This window comes from Aspergillus japonicus (assembly GCF_003184785.1).
Source record: "Aspergillus japonicus CBS 114.51 unplaced genomic scaffold BO86scaffold_5, whole genome shotgun sequence".
Taxonomy (NCBI): Eukaryota; Fungi; Ascomycota; class Eurotiomycetes; order Eurotiales; family Aspergillaceae; genus Aspergillus; species Aspergillus japonicus.
This window is the reverse complement of record NW_020291642.1, coordinates 1,071,554-1,088,565: the sequence shown is the minus strand read 5'-3', so window position 1 is coordinate 1,088,565 and position 17,012 is coordinate 1,071,554. Positions and strand designations below refer to the sequence as shown.

The following is a 17,012-nucleotide window of genomic DNA, read 5'->3' as shown; positions in this document are numbered from 1 at the left end:
TTTCGAGAAATTCGCTTGCTAAATGGAGAGAAAATACGGCCGTAGATGGACAGATGGATGCGCTAGTAAAACAACTTGGAGGGGGCAGAGCACCTGTTTATAAGTGCCTCCGGGGCAGGGGGTTTTCCCAGCGGTGTAAAACAGTGGAGCATATACTCAGGTGGAGCCCCACCACCGCATGTGGTACTGGCAGTGTCCGATCATAACCCATCTTGTCACACGCCCCACTCTGTCCCAAGCTCCTTTCTCGATATTGTGGATACCTGCGGCTGAGACCTTCAGCTGAGACCTTCAGCTGAATCTCCTCGGTACCGTACCGCCGGGGTCAAAGCACGGCCCCTGGTGGACAAATCGCCAGGTAGATAGCGAATAGATTCCTCCCGTGTTGGAATGGTCGATTCGCGCAGACCCATACTAATTTCCCGATGTCTGTTGAGATACCTCGGTTGGTGTGAGAACACAGAGGAACATGGTGCTTAAGCTGTTTGGAAGATCTTGGGGATTTCCCCAGGCTAATCAATTCTGACAGGTGAACATAGACGATCTCTTCCCTTGATCTACTAGCCCGGATGTGGCTATGACGTGGCACTCTGCAAGCCACTGGAGTGACCGTAGAGGAGGGTGGATATCAATTCCGCTGGTGCAATCTTCAGCTGACCCACGATTCAGAGTTCAACTACTATGTAAGATACCAGAAAGCTAGTCACGTACTCAGTATGGTCATTCCTTCACGATCCTCAATCTGCCGGTACCTATCCTGTCCTGTAAGTCTCATTTGCGGAGGAGGCTCACATCATACCCGAATACGAAGCGATATGATATATCTTATCCTTCCTTGCCAGTATGAGAACCAGACCACGTCATCATGCTACTGAGTAGCTATAAGCAGGGTAATATGCATAGCTAACTCCCCTTTCAGGCATCAACCTCGGCTGAGCTACGCAGTTTGTCACGGGAAGATAGATCAGACAGACCATGGTTCTGGAATCTGGATGGTTTTGGATCAGTGCGGGAGTGGGGAAGCGATCGTCGGTACCACAGCCCCGGGTCCATCTGGCTCACTGATCCAGCCCTATCCCAATGGGGACAGGGGATCCGTCGGGCCTCCGTGACTTCAGCATTGATCTCCTCACGCCGGTCACGAACCGGTCACTTAGCTTGCAGTGCAGATATGTTCACTAAGTGTTCAATAACGGGCGCATCAGATGCATGAACGTTCGTCTGGTCGAGCACTCCGTAGACACACTTATTACCCAAGTGGGAGTAGCATCCCCACCAGATGGGATCGAGGCTTGCGATCTCAACGTATCTTCCGTTGAAGCTAACAACCAATGCCTTCTCCACTAGCTGTTTAGACATAACGCACTCGACGACAAGCATTTCTCAGTGGGCTCACATCATTGGAGTCCCGCGGGACAATGTTCTACCAGGTTAGGCTATCTAGGCTGGATGCTGAAGCTGTCAAGGACGTGAATGATGGGTATATTTAGGCTACGTAGGCTACCCAGGAACTAGCTAAGACTATCGGGTGGACAGTGAGTGGCAGGCTGGATACAGGCATGCTATCATTAACAGACAAGTGACCCACCTAGTTACCTTGATAGGTTGAAGGGTCCCTTTTCGCTCAATGGCCTTTCTCTTGGCTTTGATGATCATGGTTTGGGTTACAGATTTATGCTTTTCTTCGAGCATGAGAGATAACTGGAATGTGGCGTGATCTTTGTGTCTCTCTGGGAGAAAACATCTTGGAGTGGTTCCTTCCTCAATCTCAAGGTGTAGGTTCCGCCGAGCTCAATGAAGAAGTGACCTTGTAGAAGTCCCGAGTCTCGCAGTTTCCCCGAACTTAGTGAATGTTTATCTGTTGTCCAGGACCCAAGGAAAGAGCAATGTAGGTTTAAGGTGAATTCACAGGTATAACATGACCATTCACCTACCACTGCCCGAGATATCTTCTACCAGCGCTCATCATTCCAGAACTAATGGCCTTTGGTGAATGACTCCATACCTTACATAAAAGCCTTTTTATTCAAGTTTTCGCCCTTTCGCAGCACCTTCACTCTCACGCAGTCCGGGACGCCTTCGACCAACCTCGAGCAAGTCCGAGCTCTCTCCTCTCGTTCCGATGACCAAACTACCGAATCCTCCCTCCTTCGTCGAAGAACAAGGGTTTCAACCCGCGGAAGACGTCCCGCCAGCCAATACGAGTTTCAATGGTTGATTGGGAAGAGCTTAGTGAGACTGCAAGGCAATATACCCGGCTGGCTGAGGACAAGCATATCGACATTTCATCCAGTCCAGTCAGAAGGGCGATGTTCTCTATTCTTGGAGCTCACGAGCGTGGCTGATAAGACCCTTCTCGGCTCTTGTCCGCGACATCGAACTAAGTGCTTGTCCGGGAATGAATATAAAGGCCCTAGGCAATGAGACTCGGCTCACAATCTTGATTCCAAATCATCGCATTGCCGTAACGGGAAACTCGGAGTAATCCTTATGGTATCAGGACCGAACGCGTCCCTACCATCAGCTCGTCGTGGTGGAGGCCACACGGCGGGATAACCTCTCTGGTGCTCTTGCTCCGATTCTGGGCTATATGGGGATGAAGTTCCTAGGATTTAGGAAGATTATCTAATTAGATTTAAGGTTCCGTTCAGATGTCAAGGAAGTTTCAGGGAAAGGAAAGCTTGGTTGTTATGGAGTTCTGACGTACTGAGGACAATTTCACTTTATTCTCCTCGACGAAAACTCTCAAGTAGGAACTCCTCTATTCCTATATTGACAAACCAAGTGTTCAAACTAAGAGACTATAGTACTCAATTATAACTTATAGGTGGAATGCGGGTCAGAGAGACCTAATCTGGGATTTTTTGTTGTGGATGGCGGAGACAGCCAGCTTTCAATCTCGGGAGACATCGGAAGTGAGTGGCTGATACTGGCCAACGACTCTCCAAAGGTTGGGCGTAGCCCCAGGGTGCATTGCACAGTGCACCCTGGTTGGCCAGTATCAGCCCTCACAGTAATGTCGGTGGTCAGCGTTTCTGGGCTGTTGATTATCGTTAGTCTTTGTATAGTTATTAGTGAGCTGTGCTACTGCTGTGGTTTGTTCTCTTCATTATGCTGCATTGTCAATACAAAACTCGGCAAATAAAATGTATAATATCAATCCGTGCTTCTCTTCGCAGCCCTGCGGGGCTCAGTTCTTCTGGATGCCCTCCGCCAGGTATGACTCCTTGATGTTACGCCCATATATGATGCTACTGCTTGCTAACTTATCATATGGTGATGAACAGTGACCGATCGCTGACAGTCCAGGCAAAAGGAAATTGTTTGTGACGTTTTGGGTTGAATGAGGACCAAGGCGATGGAGCAGTTCCGGCAGGGCTCGGATACAAGTGGCTGAGGGTACCGACCAACGACCTCTCAAAAGGTTCGGGCATAGCCCCGAAGTGCATCGCTGCCCGGCTGAGGCCTGGCACCAGACTTATGCATCGTCCTAGCGATTCCTTGAGATCTGGTTTGTCGGCCAGTCCTCTGACTTCGCACCTTTTCCAGCCACACAGTCTTGTATCGCGGCTTAGCTCTAGCATCTCGGGGACGAGATTTATTCTGGACGTGTTCAATGAGCGGTGGGCCTCAGTCTCTGTGACTTGTGGCATGTACAGTATCATTCTTGGTTGATGGCAACAACGGTATTTTAGGTATTTTAAATTATGCTACGAAATCTCTGCATGCATGACAATCGTCGAGTGGAATGAGTGGCAGCGGAAGTAGCCGTGGCGGACCCGTCCCGAGGGTCGGAGTATATAAGATTTGCGGGCCGACCCGATCTGTCTAACCCTTCTGCAATCGGTAATGCGGAAAATACGCTAGAACCGGCCAAGAAACCGAGGGTGTAACACGGCGAGTCACCCAACAATCTTAAAGTAACATCAAACCCCGCACAGCGCTGACGTGCGTCTGTGGCTCAGCTCTTGGAGCTGCTCTGACGTCCGTCATCTGTGCCTAAAAAAAGAAAAAGAAAAAGAAAAAGAAAAAGAAAAAGAAAAAGAAAAAGAAAAGCCACAGGACTGAACGGTAGATCACATGCATAGACCAATGAGGCAAAGGGATTTGCCGCTGTGCTCAAGGCTAGCTAGTTAGTGTGTATGCATGCCAGGTGTTCACAGCCCACCCCGGAAAAACAGATAGACCGTGGTGTTGGTGGTCATGTTGGTAGGCTGACAGCCAGGATGTTCTTCATCGACCAATTCAACCCTGGACGAGGAACAGTCACTTCAAAGGGGAATCCGCGATGCTCCAGAAACTACGTGCTAGATTCAAATCCACCAAGACAAATGGACATGCCCGTAAAAGGCGTGACGACCGGCCCCGGCTCCCGCCCCCGAGCACGAACGACGACGACCGCGTCGCCACGGAGACCGATACTCGCGTCTCTTGCCCGGGCAAGGCAAGGCCTGATGAATCCCCAAGAAGGAATCTCTGGGAGGTTGCCGGAGAACGACTAGATGGGAGGCATCGAGAAGCTTTGGAGTTGGAAAGCGCTTCCTCTGTCACGAAGGCCACCGAAGGCGTGATTACAACAACGGAACAGAAATACCGCGAGTACAAGGCAGGTGGGCTCAAGATCCGCAAGCGCGACGGGGGGGAGATCAACGTCCGTGACTCCGCCAAGAACATCATTCTCTATGCATTGCAGGCGCAGGAGCTTGTCAAGACATTGGCGTCGTTCGATCCGACGGGCCATGGTGAGTACTGCACCTCTTTTGCCTCCCAACCTCTGCAGCCTGAATAAATGCTGATTTCGGGCGCAGTATCAAGTGCATGGTCGATTGTTTCATTCGGGCTGACGCTGCTCCAAAATAACTTCCAACGTCGGGACGACATATTCGAGGCAGCCGAGTATCTCGCCCGCAACCTTGCCTACTATGCGATCGTGGACAGTCATTATCGGGAAAGACAGGTGGGGAGCGATCGTGGTCTGGAAGATGCTCTGGTTGAGGTCTACATGGCAATTCTTCAGTACGCGGCGGAGGTGAAAGAGGCAGAAAAAGAAAGCAAAGCTAGTATGTTGTCCAAACTGGGGAATTCTTCATATGGTGATAGAAGCTGATAAGCTCAAAGCCCGCTTCATGAGAAGCATCACGGCCCTGATTCAACAGCCGCTCCAGGATCTCAAGAATACCATCGAAAGCAAAGCACAGGCAGTTCAGAAGTGGACAAGACTTACGGAAGATCTAGGTAATGCCGTTCCCTATTTGCCCAAATCCACAAATAAGAGGCAGGATGCTTACTACTACAGACCGCAGGAGAGAAGCCGAAAGCATGCTGGACGGAATTGATGAAGCGGTGGAAAGGCTGAAAAATATCCAATCACACGCCAGAAGTAAGAAATGCAGCCTGCTGGGCATTGGCCTTCGGGTAAGGGCGCACACTAATTCCAGCAGGCGTGCAAGACCTAGAGATCCTGGACTGGTTGTCCACGGCATCTTATTCGGACTCCCAAAACAACGCTCAACACCGCCGGGCATCAAATACGGGGGATTGGTTTCTCAATCTACCCGAGTATAAAGAATGGAAGGCCACGCCTGGGAAGATTTGTTGGCTTTATGGAGCAGGTGCGTTCCTCGGATCGTCACCAAAATCAAGACTAACATTTTGCGCAAGTCGGATGCGGAAAATCGGTTCTTTGTTCCACAATTATCCAAAACATTGCGGACTACTGCGAGCCGGATTCGACAAGGCATTTTGCCTACTGGTACTTCCAGTTCAGTAATGACGAAACACAGAAGGTGTACAATATGATCAGGTCCATACTGCGACAATTCATGCCAAGAACACTTCCTGCGTCTGTAGTCAAGCTGTGGGAAGAGCATCGCCATCGAGGCAGTAAGCCACAACAGCAAAAGCTTGCAGAGATTCTTGACGTTGTGCTGGAGACCTCCCAGGGTCATTTCTTCCTCATCCTTGATGCTCTGGACGAGTGCCCCGCGAAAGCCGGTGAACGGGGGTCGCTATTGCGATTCCTCGAAGGACTGTGGGAAAGGCATCAAGCCAAGCTACATATTATTGCTACGAGCCGACCAGAGCCTGATATACGCTCGAGGCTGAAACAATATCAATGTGTGAATCTGGAGACTGGATTGGCGGAAGATGTGGAAGCTTTTGTCCGGGCTCAAGTTGCCCACGGCAGGTTGTGTGAATGGGACGAGTCAGTCAAGACGCGGACCTTGGAGAAATTGCTTGATATTCCGGAACGGTATGTTACCTTGGTCATCAAGTATTTACAGCATGGTTGACAAGTGTGAGCGAGCAGGCGCTTTCGCTGGGCTGATTTGCAAATAAAGCGTCTTGAAGAGTCCAAGACCAAAGCTGCATTCCTTAGAGCTCTTGATTCCATTCCAGTCACACTAGAGGATACCTATAGAGACACCCTCGAAAGACTCGCACCAGATGATCGAAACGCAGCTCGCACAATTTTGATCTGGCTCTGCTTTTCTGCCGATCCGCTGGACTTGAAGACCGTCGCGGATGTTGTGTCTTTCCGGTTTCCGGAGGATGTTGTGACAACCTGCACTACTTCCTTGGTCACTCTGAGCATTTCTGATAATACTGTCAGATTGGCTCACTTCTCCGTGAAAGAGTTTCTGGTTTGCAATGAGACTGAGTGTCGATGGTATCAGTTCTCAACTCTATCTGGTCACGATGCCATAGCAAATCAAACTATCGACAGCCTGCTGGAAACCACCAAGCCCATAACAAAAGTCTCTGCCATGCAACAGCCACTACTTTTATACGCTGCCAAGTATTGGGATCGTCATCTGGCAGAACTCGGAGATCTGCACGCTGATTCTACCGGTCTCCAGGTGAAGGTTGACCGCTTGTTCACAGAGCGGGATACTTACGCTAACTGGCAGCGCTTGAAAAGTGCTGAGTGGGATTACATATGGCATTATTCATTCGAAAACCTCGCTCCGCCTCTGTCATGTGCGTCAAAAAAAGGATTGAAATCAACAGTCCAGATGTTACTTGCGAAAGGCGCGAATCCGCTGGAGTCACATCCTAGGTTGCTTGGGTATGACGCATTGTATGAAGCCGCAAGTAGAGGCCACTTGGATGTTTTAAGATTGTTGATATGTAGCATGGATGAGATACCTCACCAAGGACCGACTAGACGCCTGCTGCAGTTTATTGAGGCTACTGAAGCTGACAGAGACAATTTAGCGGCCATCTTAGACCTGCTCTGGAACAAGGGTGCTTTACATGATCGATCAAGAGCGTTGCGCAAGGTTATTGATGAGAAAGTAGCGGAATATGCAGCGTCCAATTGGAATGGGTCAAGCCAGGTGTTAATAGACCTACTCCTGGATCGACAAGAGAAATGGGGTGTCAAGATAACTGAAAGAGTGGTGGAAGCTGCTTTGTGCGATACATGCTGTGGCGAAGGGATCGTGCACTCGCTGTTGAACAGGTGTGACACAGTCATACAGCGTACGCCAAGATGGATGCAGAAGCTTATTTCGGCATCTAGTAATGATGCTACAATGGCCACTCTGAGAAAGCGGGTGAATGATATCATTTTGGATGAAGAATGTGTTGAAGGTTTTGCAACGGGAAGGAAAGACGCAATGGAGCTGCTTTTGCATGAGCGTGGAAAGGAAATTCAAATCACCCAGAAAGTGCTGATCACAGCCGCCAGGTTCGCACGTGATCCACAGACAGTAAGCTTACTTCTTAACAGTCGGGAGCCTGGAACAGATATCAGCAAAGAGGTCTTATTGGCCGCTGCAGGGAACACGTTATCAGGCAATGAAATCATGAATATATTGCTTGATAAGAACGACGAAGGCACTGTTATTGACGATGAGATCATCCAGATCATTACAGGAAATGAGAGCGAAGGCTTGGAAATGATAAAGACACTTCTTCGAAGACAGCAGGCGGGCTTTGTGGTTACCGAGCAGGCATTTTGCAACGCTGCTGAACGTCACAATCGGGAAATGCTTGAGCTTCTGGTGCATAATATCAGTGGCTCCAAGCTTGATCTTCCCATCACAGGGAGGACTTTACGCTGCGTCGCTGAGAATTATTTTCATGGAAAGGACTTGATGGTATATCTATTTGATCTCCAAGGTCACAGTCTTCCCGTCTCAGAGGATACATTGGTATCGATTGCAGACGTGGATTCCTTCACCGCAGACTATGTGCTCACGTTCATCTTGGAGAGATGGTCCAAAACTCCTGTAACTGACCGACTCTTGGAAGCGGCATGTTGTCTGCCTAACACCATTGGGCTGCTATTGGATCGCCGGTCTGACCGACTTCCAGTCGAAAGAATGGTCCACAAAATAGCAAAGGACCGGAAGCACGATGGAAGGGGACTGAAGGTGCTTCTCGATCGGCATCTTGTGGAAGTGAACGAGTGGCTGGTAGAAATGACTGCCGGCAACTTCTATACTCTAGAGGTCATTCGCAACAGGAATCCCGAATTTCCAGTGACATCAAGGATAGTCGTCACCGCCGCAAGAAACTTCGATGCAATGAGAATTGTACTCTACAGACAGAAGAACCAAGTCGTGATCACGGAAGAAGTGATCAAAGCTTCATTGGTGGGATTACACTCGGATAAAGTCATCAGCTTATGCCTGACTCGCCTGGGCCCTAAGGCTGTGTCGTTCACGGAGGATGCTTTGATCTGTGCTATTCAGAATAACAAAATTCAGGCTCTAGAGCTGTTATTGGAACAACGTCGCCATCTCAATCTCAGCGCAGTCTGGGAAGCAATATGGCAAGATCCTGGGATTGACCCATCTTTTGTGGCTGAGGCAGCAGATGCTCTTTTCCAATATGCCAAGTTTGATGTCTCGGATAGGATGCTGGAAAGATTACCATCTGAGTGTTTTGACAATTTTATCCGCTCGTGTATGCAGTACCGGGTACCGTTGCCGACCACGGAGGCAGCATTCGAGTTGATTGTGGAAAGATCGGATTTTAATACCGTCGATATATTCCTAGAGGATCATCCTGACTTCCCTATCACCGAGAGACACTTTGAAGCTGCTGAGAGGAACTCACGAAGATACATAGACAAAGATGGTTTGCTGTTGCTCCTCTCGACCAAGTCAAGTTTATTTTGAGGCAAAGAGGTTGTCACAATTTGGATTTATCTCAAGGAAATGGCTTTATGCAGACTTTTTGTGCGTGTCACCTGGATAGATTGCTACGTGACCCTATTCTATCTTGTATCTTAGTTTTAGTTCATTATACAAGTTTACATATACTACTTCTTTGTTCTGTATCCCTAATATGCCTAGCTATGATTGGCAACGATACATTCTTTGATTATCAAAAGAAGAAATCAATTGGAAAGAAGAGACAAAGGTGATCAAACACATTAAACAAGTCGGATTTGTCTGTGATCAATGCGAGCCTCACGATATCACTACCCACCATCCAACCTAGGCTTTCCCGGACTACCGGGAACAAGAGATCCGGTAGTGCAGAAAGACAACAGCAATGCATTCTTCATTGTCTCATGTGATAATTCCACACTAAAAGCAACAAACCGGTCTTTAATCTCATTAGCCATTGGTCAAATATTGCATCAAATTCCTGCTCATTCACCGAATATCCTCAGTTATATTCCAACGCAAGCATATTCTGGAGACTAGATGCCTCAATATACGCCCCTTCCGAACCACCCAATTTAATTTCTGTTGAGGAACTTCAATCCGCATGCAATATTGATACCCTTGCTTTCAGAGCAATTCAAATCACGGACTAAGCGATTGTGAGTACCCTGCTTCACCATTGCCCCGAGCCCGCAGCCTTCGATCGCATTGCGGCGCTGAACAACCGACCCATACGTCCCCAGGCGTTGCAGTGGCTGTCTTCGCCCAAGCTGCAACACGTCAGAGGTTGAACTTGCGCCAAGGGACGCGGCAAGAGCTGAACGCCCGAGTTAGGGCCAGTTTGTCTGACGTGGAGTCCATCACGACCGTCTTCCTCTGCGCGTACCTCAAAGAACCAGATCTCGAGGCCAGAACCACGACCAACACGGAACTGCTCAAGAGGTCAATCTCAGCCGTTGAGACTCCGAACTGATGATGACCCTGGGTTTCAAGGTATGTCGTATGCAAGAGCGTACACCATCTTCCAACACAAAGGCTGTGTATCCGTCTCACTAACCACGCGCTCGTCCCCCCCTTCACTTTAGATATACGGCCTGCAACGCGTCGGCAGTTTTGCTCAGGAAAACCAGCTCCCTCTGCGGGAAACATGAGTGACGGCGGCGGCCTGCGGCCTTGCCTAAGGCTGCCAGCTTACCGCCCACCTCGGTGGCCTTAGCTAGTTCTCACAGTTTGCCTGACGTAGTCAGAATCCAAGCATTTTCCACCTCTCTGGCGTCATCAATAAGTCTTCTTTCCGGTGCCCTTCGAACGACCGTTTCCTCTGTTTCCACCAACTGGATCTATTAAGGCGCCTTTCCGCCCAGTGCCACCGAGCGGACAAATATCAGGATCTCCTGGTATATGGCGTTTGATCGTATGTGAATGGCGAAGATTATTTCTTGATGCGGTATGTTTCCGGGTATAGTTCAAAAGTACTTGTCTAGTATTAGGCGGCGGGTGTCATGTTTTGTGCCCGACACTCTCCTATCCCAACAATATTCATGTTGAAGTCTACTGATTAGCTTGATTGGTGAGATATAAGCTCGGTATTCTATGGTTATTTAATCTAAGTCTGGTTTTTTTGAGCCTAGATGACTTAATCGAGTCCCACAATATCGGCACTGATGACGTTGCTGAACCGCATCCATAGAGTCATAGAGTACTGCACCGTCTCAGATATAGCCTTATAAGAGAGTTGCCCTGCCTCGAATCCATGGCGCATGATACCTGTCGCTCAAACAATGAGCGCAGCTGGACTCCCGGGAGCAAATATCGGTTTTTATTTCTCTTCGTTGTTCTTTTTCTCTTGGCATTTCTTCCTTCGGGTACAATAGCATCTGAGCCGGTCCCTGCCCCGGATGTCGAATCTCTACTCGAATCTTGGCCCGGGCTCCGTACTGTTGCCTTGCAGCAAACTCTTTACATATCGCACAGTATGTTGTTAGGCCTCGGTGGGGTTCAGTACAAGCACCGATTACGAGACTCTGCACCGAATTCCCTCACATCAATTGCTATTGTGCCTCTGCAAGATGTCGCCACCACTTTCGACGCAGGCATTGGTCGTGCGACCAGAACAACAGTCGTTGAGTCTGGAAGAGGTCGTTATCGTGGATCTTAAGCCTGACGAAATCCTGGTGGAGATTGTTACATCCGGTATCTGTCAAACCGACCTACTCGCGATGGATGGGATTCTGCCAATGCCCAGTCCAGGCGTTTTAGGGCATGAAGGTAACGTGACTTATCCAGTCATCGCGAAGCTCCCTGTCGCTGCTAACCACCACCACCATAATCTTTCCAGGCACCGGAAGAATCAGCAAAGTCGGCGAGGGAGTCCACCATCTCAGTCCGGGCGATCAGGTCATGCTCTCATACAGCTCCTGTGGCTCGTGTGACCACTGCCGATCCCAGCACACTTCCTACTGCGAGGGTCTGCAGGCTCGGAACTCCTCCGGGGCCCGTCCCGACGGTTCGTCTGCCTTGATAAGCACATCCGGTGACAGGCGGTTTGGCCACTGGTTCGGGCAGTCATTCTTCAGCAAGTATGCGGTCGTCAACGCCTCGTGTGCGGTTCGCCTGGCGCCTGAGATCGACCTCGCGACGCTGCCCAGGCGCGCCCCGGTGCTTGGCGGCCATGATCGCCGACAGGCCGACGGCGCCGACCCCGAAGACAGCAAGGCTTGTGCCGGGCTGCACATCGAGCGTGTTGAACACGGCTCCCGCGCCGGTCACGAGGCAACTTGCGGGGCATGCATAAACTTCTGTTGGAGTGCGGCAACTATCTGGAGAATTTACGATATTTCTAAAGTATTTGAAAGTTGCTGGAATCCACTATCCGCACCGACAGGCCGGGGGCAGAAGCGCCGGCTGTCCGGTTCCGCTGCGGGCGCAACAGTGGTCGTGAGTCCTCGCAGGCGCCGATAGACGGCGAGGTATAGCTTTCTCCGTGACTCTGAATTGGCTCGCGGGGTTCTAGACACGTCGCTGGGCGAGTACGCTCATTTTTTCTTCCTCCCTTCCCGACCTCGGACCTGGAGGGCAATATCTCGTTGTAGCGCAACGCTGCAGGCGGTCAACAGTCTCTGTGTTGATGTGAATTGTACACTCGGTTCCTAGGGCTAATCGCTGCGAAGTAGTGGCGGAAACGCATGGCCTTCACCTCAGATTGCCGGACGAGGGTGTTGGAGTTTGCTTGGGCTGGAATCCGCGTAGCGAGGCATGTATCTGTATCGGACTATCTGCACATAAATTGTAAATTGATTAACAACTATGAATTGACTGCGATTGACCTCTCGCTACCCAAGAACATCATCCTTTGAGCCCAACTCTTCAGGTCGGCGGTGCTAGATATTCTTCTTCTTGAGCTGTGAACTATCGCAGATCAACTCATACGCAGTACATAGTTTACAAACTCACACCGTGACATGGGATTCCCTAACTCTGCCTTCTATACATCTCAGCTCGCAGGGAAGGCTGATCTACTATAATGCGCCCTACCTAGCGCAGCCGGCATAAACCTTGAACCACAAAAGCAAAGAAGAAAACGATAGCGGAAAGCCATGCCCCACCGCCGGGAAAATATTCTCAAAACCGATGGATCGTACAACCACCCTCGAGATCCCGAATTGCATCCGCGCAAACCGCCTCCCACCAGGCATCCAAAAACTTCCCGCAGTTCAGCCGGAACCACGGGCGTGAAAGTGAACCGCTGGTCCCCTAAGCATGCGCTGCATCTCCGACCGCGTGACATATCGATAGTCCCGGATCTTCTCGATTTTGACCTTGACGTTGAAGTCTGCCTTGCTGAGGATGACGGAGGCACCTCGACCAAAACCACGCAGTCAGCACTGGTGTCCAAGCCTATCTTCACAGAGGCAGAGAACCCAAAAAGAGACGCAAGGCTTACTCTCATGCTCCCCCAACTGCGCATCCCCGGGGCACCGGTAGTGTATCCGCGTGACGAAGTGCAACGACTCCAGCGGGACAGCGTCCGGGGTGCTCCCCAGCTCGTGCTGGAGCTTGCGCTACGCCCGGGCGCCGGGATCCCGCGATGCCGCCGGTTCTCCCTCTACCGCGAGCGGGTGCGAGCAGCACGTATTGGTCTATTGGTCGGGGAGGGTGATCTTGCGGCTGGCGCGCTGGTGGATCAGGAGGCGGTTCTGGGTGTCGGACAGAAGGACGGAGGAGGCTCGGTGGAGGAGGTTGCGGTTAATGTTTGCGCGTTGGTGGCCTGGACGTGATGGATGCATATTATCAGCTGATGTTTTGGAGAGGGGGGGGGGGGGGGGGGGGGGGGGGAAGCATCATACCGTCAGACATGTTGGCAGCTAAGGAGATCCCAAGTGTGAGATTTTTCTTCTACGCATAACGTACAAACTCTCTTACTGGCCATGCTGATTTCTTTGTCCCTCTTATTCCCTCTTATCGATGACGATGCACATATCCTCCATCGATGCATTTTGGCTTTGTGAGTGATCTCCGGTGCGCGTGGCGGATGCGAGGGGCGTGTTGGATGAGACGTCCAGCGGTTGGACGTCTGGGAATAGATGGAAGATGTTCTTCGGGGTGATTTGGGGTGATTTGGGGTGCCCACTGTTGGGTTTGGGCACCGGAGCGGACATTGCGAGTACTTGGTTTTGTTGAATGTGAGAGAGAGTAGAAGATGTGTGGGGTCTGACGGCGGAGCATTGTTTATGCTGAGCTCTACTGCCGGGGGTGGTTGTGACCGGCTGTGCTCCCATGCTTGTCGCCACCGGCTGTCGTGTCCAGCATGATATTAAGTACAGGAGACTAGAATGTGTCTCGTTCGTTTTACCACGCGCCATTGCACTTGCACTTGGATCACTCTCAATCAACCTGCGCAGCAACCCACTCCACATTCAGCAGTGATGGTGACACCAAAGCAACGCTCTTCTCTGTCAAGCAACCAGAAGGAACAGACCTGATGGCAGGAATATCTCTCAGCTCAGTGGCCGCGTACGTCTTTATTGGAAAGACGGCGACCGTGGCCGGTGTTCTTGCCCCCGATATGCAAAAGGCCGGCGCATGCACGTTCATCTTTGTCAGTGAGATCACAAGCCCAAACGCAGCTCTGAAGGACACAATCCAGGATCCCCAAATAAGTGGAGCCACAGTGCTTCTCTACACAGACTGTCTGTCACAGATTGATCGTCTGAAGACGGTGCTCAGGCTCTGGACCACAGACGGCCGTCGCATCGCAGGAGTGATCTACGACCAGACTGACGCGGCGGTAAGTGCGTTGCATGAAGGTCCAGAACGTCGTGAGTAATTGTGTCGTCCAAGTACGATGATCTCGATGATGTATTATACCATGCAGCGGGGATGCAGAATCTACACGAGAGCACCGCCGCGCTGCAGTTGGACTTTTCCCTCGTCTACTGCGAGAAGGACACTCCTGCTGCTGCGATGGCTAGGCGGTTGGGTTGCCATCGGTCTTGTTTTCGGCTCCCATTCAAGCCGCTGCAGCTCGAGAGTAGATCTTGGGTCGCGGACGCAGTTGAGGCCCAGATCCTAACAGGCTGTCGATCGGTCTTCCCAGACCCGGTTAAGGCAGAGGGGCTGGATCTGCATCCAAGTCCCGCGACGGAGAGACTCTACTCTTCGTCCTCGGGTGGCACCACTGCCCAGACTAACCCTCTTACCGCTGGTTGCTCCAGTGCAGACAGGAGCGGTTCTCCCACCGCAAGTTCCACGATGAAAGAGTGCGATCAGACATTTGGGCAAAGTTTTGCTGCCAGAACTGATCATTCTCAGAGCAAAGCAGACGCTGGATCTTGGTCGCTGTTCAATCGCGCCACTAAGCAGATCGCCACTCTCCTCACCGTGGAAGCTGAAGAAATTGACCTCGATGCCCCGGTCGCAGTCCTGTGAGTTGACTCCCTGATCGCCACGGCCTCTGCAATTGACTTAAGACAGAGGCCCAGGGTGTGGGTCCCATTCAAGTCTCTGGAGGCGGAGTCCCTGTGGTAGTTTATCCAGCATGTCATGCATTCTCGGGGAGGCTCGTAGCATAGCAGATATGCATACCAGTCAATCGAGACCTGTATTGGTTTTGGAGGATACCAATTCAGGAGCTTGGTCTCGGCGATCAGGCTGATGAGGCACCCGAACAGACTTGCAGTGGACGCTCCTCCTTAGCAAATATCGAAATCAGACTCGCTCAGTGTTGGGGAGGATCAGATTGAGGTCGCCGTGGGCGAGGGAGAAGTCGTGCGGGATGACACAGTAGAGGAAGGAGGGGGCAGGGGTGTCCGCGAAATCAATGCTGTAGGGGTCGCGAAAAACGTCGCCACACAAGCAGCGAGGGTATGCCTTTTACACAAGTTGGTAGGCCAGAGCGTGGAAGTAGATGTAGTCGAATGAGCGTTGCTGGAGCTTCGCCTTTGATGGTTGCCGGGAGGCTTTCCGGGTGGTAGGATACTGCTGGTAGGAGGCGGCCAGACCCACGGTATAGCACCGCAGGGAGTACTGCACGACGATGGCGGGATATTCTGTCGTGGGGCTGGGTTGGGACAAGTCATACACCTAGGTGTGTGGAATATGAGGGGCGCAGGCCTGGCTCGTCGACGATGGGGGCATCCGGACATCCGGGCATCCGGGCCGATCAGCATGCCCACGGAGCCGGCTCCACAAGCACCACTACCCTCTCCCAGGGTGATGTCGCTGACACCCCGGTCATCCTCACGCCAATCACGAAGAGGGTGGGTGCGTTCTGGTACGATAGTGAGCCGACCACGTCGATGATTCGGTTGTCTATCAAGAGGGAGGTGTCGGATCTGGCCGTGATTGATCAATGGGCCCGATCGGATGCGCGCGTGGTCGTGGCACCCAAGCGATATGCTATGCTGCGGTCGGGTTCTGTGGGAACGTATTTCTTGGGCGACATCGGGACAGCGCACGAGGGTGAGAACAAAATCAACGTGAGGGAACCACGGGTTTCTCCGTAGACTGGAGTGTTAGCGGTACTTTCTGGACTGGGGTTGTGAGAGTTGGTGGACGGATCACTCACCTCTTCAGAGGAAAGAACATCAACCTTGCTTGAAATAATGGCGTTGAGGGTTGTCTTCTTCTAGTCGAACGAGGTTCAATCCGATTGATGGTAGGTATTCCAAAGAATTTTAGTGCAGTCGTTGCGGCGTGGGGGGGGGTATCAATGCGCTCGAGTACTGTGAATAAGGCAAGGATGAGATGGTCGCCGCAGTCAGAGTCGTGACTCTCGGTCCTAGACTCGCAAGAATCTGCACTGCATTTGATCAATGTTAGCACAGGGTAGTTAGCCCAAGTCAGGGGATCAAAGGAAGAAGGGGGGTTCAGGGTTGACATCAGCACGTCCAGTGTAGCGGAGTGTCGGAAGCGACCCATTTGCCGTCGGGAATGGCTCGATAGCGGCCGACTGAGGTGCATACACAGCACAGAGGAGAAACTTGGCATGTTTATTGCAGAAAGTAAAGGGAGTAGTATGCAAGAAAAAAGAACAAAGACAAAAACATACAACAGAAGGGATTCGCTGGTGGTCACCCACCCAACTACTAACCTCCCGGCGTGTGGCTTGAGTACGGCTGAGCGGACGGGAAGCCCTATTTTCCACACCCTGTGATCGTATGTGTTTGAGGCCTAACTTCAAGAAGTCATTACTGTACACGCCAGTTGTCGAAAGGATGGAAGGCTCGGTAGGTGGAAGACTGCGAGTCGCAAATCCGGAGGAGTAGGGCGGAAACTCGTTCAACGCGTTCATGTGTCGGGTGGGAGTGTTTCGCACGGTTCGTCTATACAGAAAGGGTTCTCGGGGGATGGTCATTTCGATTCAGGTGTGGTAGATCGACGATGATG

The 17,012-nt window shown here is 51.3% G+C and overlaps 4 protein-coding genes across 4 annotated transcripts in view; 3 read left to right on the top strand and 1 right to left on the bottom strand.

Annotated features, from left to right (window-relative positions):
* Positions 1 to 4,250: 4,250 nt before the first annotated feature.
* BO86DRAFT_354734 (uncharacterized protein) lies at positions 4,251 to 9,131 on the top strand (the record flags this gene model as incomplete). Its single annotated transcript, XM_025669593.1, has 7 exons — positions 4,251 to 4,742; positions 4,809 to 5,060; positions 5,119 to 5,235; positions 5,297 to 5,380; positions 5,442 to 5,612; positions 5,662 to 6,253; positions 6,308 to 9,131. The coding sequence occupies exons 1-7, from the start codon at positions 4,289 to 4,291 to the stop codon at positions 9,129 to 9,131; spliced, it is 4,494 nt and encodes a 1,497-aa protein (XP_025531747.1). The 5' UTR covers positions 4,251 to 4,288.
* A 2,063-nt stretch (positions 9,132 to 11,194) lies between these two features.
* On the top strand, positions 11,195 to 12,284 carry BO86DRAFT_376163 (GroES-like protein; the record flags this gene model as incomplete). The annotated part of the gene is made up of 3 exons (XM_025670521.1): positions 11,195 to 11,393; positions 11,464 to 12,062; positions 12,279 to 12,284. The coding sequence occupies 3 exons, from the start codon at positions 11,195 to 11,197 to the stop codon at positions 12,282 to 12,284; spliced, it is 804 nt and encodes a 267-aa protein (XP_025531746.1).
* A 437-nt stretch (positions 12,285 to 12,721) lies between these two features.
* On the top strand, positions 12,722 to 16,129 carry BO86DRAFT_376162 (uncharacterized protein; the record flags this gene model as incomplete). The annotated part of the gene is made up of 5 exons (XM_025670520.1): positions 12,722 to 13,369; positions 13,957 to 14,412; positions 14,466 to 15,049; positions 15,347 to 15,488; positions 15,599 to 16,129. 5 exons carry the CDS (start codon positions 12,722 to 12,724, stop codon positions 16,127 to 16,129), a joined length of 2,361 nt encoding a protein of 786 aa, XP_025531745.1.
* A 684-nt stretch (positions 16,130 to 16,813) lies between these two features.
* The window catches only part of BO86DRAFT_376161 (uncharacterized protein), a gene marked incomplete at both ends in the record, with an annotated part of 1,355 nt that continues 1,156 nt past the window's right edge, over positions 16,814 to 17,012 (bottom strand). Inside the window, one exon of the mRNA XM_025670519.1 lies at positions 16,814 to 16,948. Coding sequence (XP_025531744.1) covers positions 16,814 to 16,948 — 135 coding nt within the window. The remainder of the gene's footprint in view (positions 16,949 to 17,012) is intronic.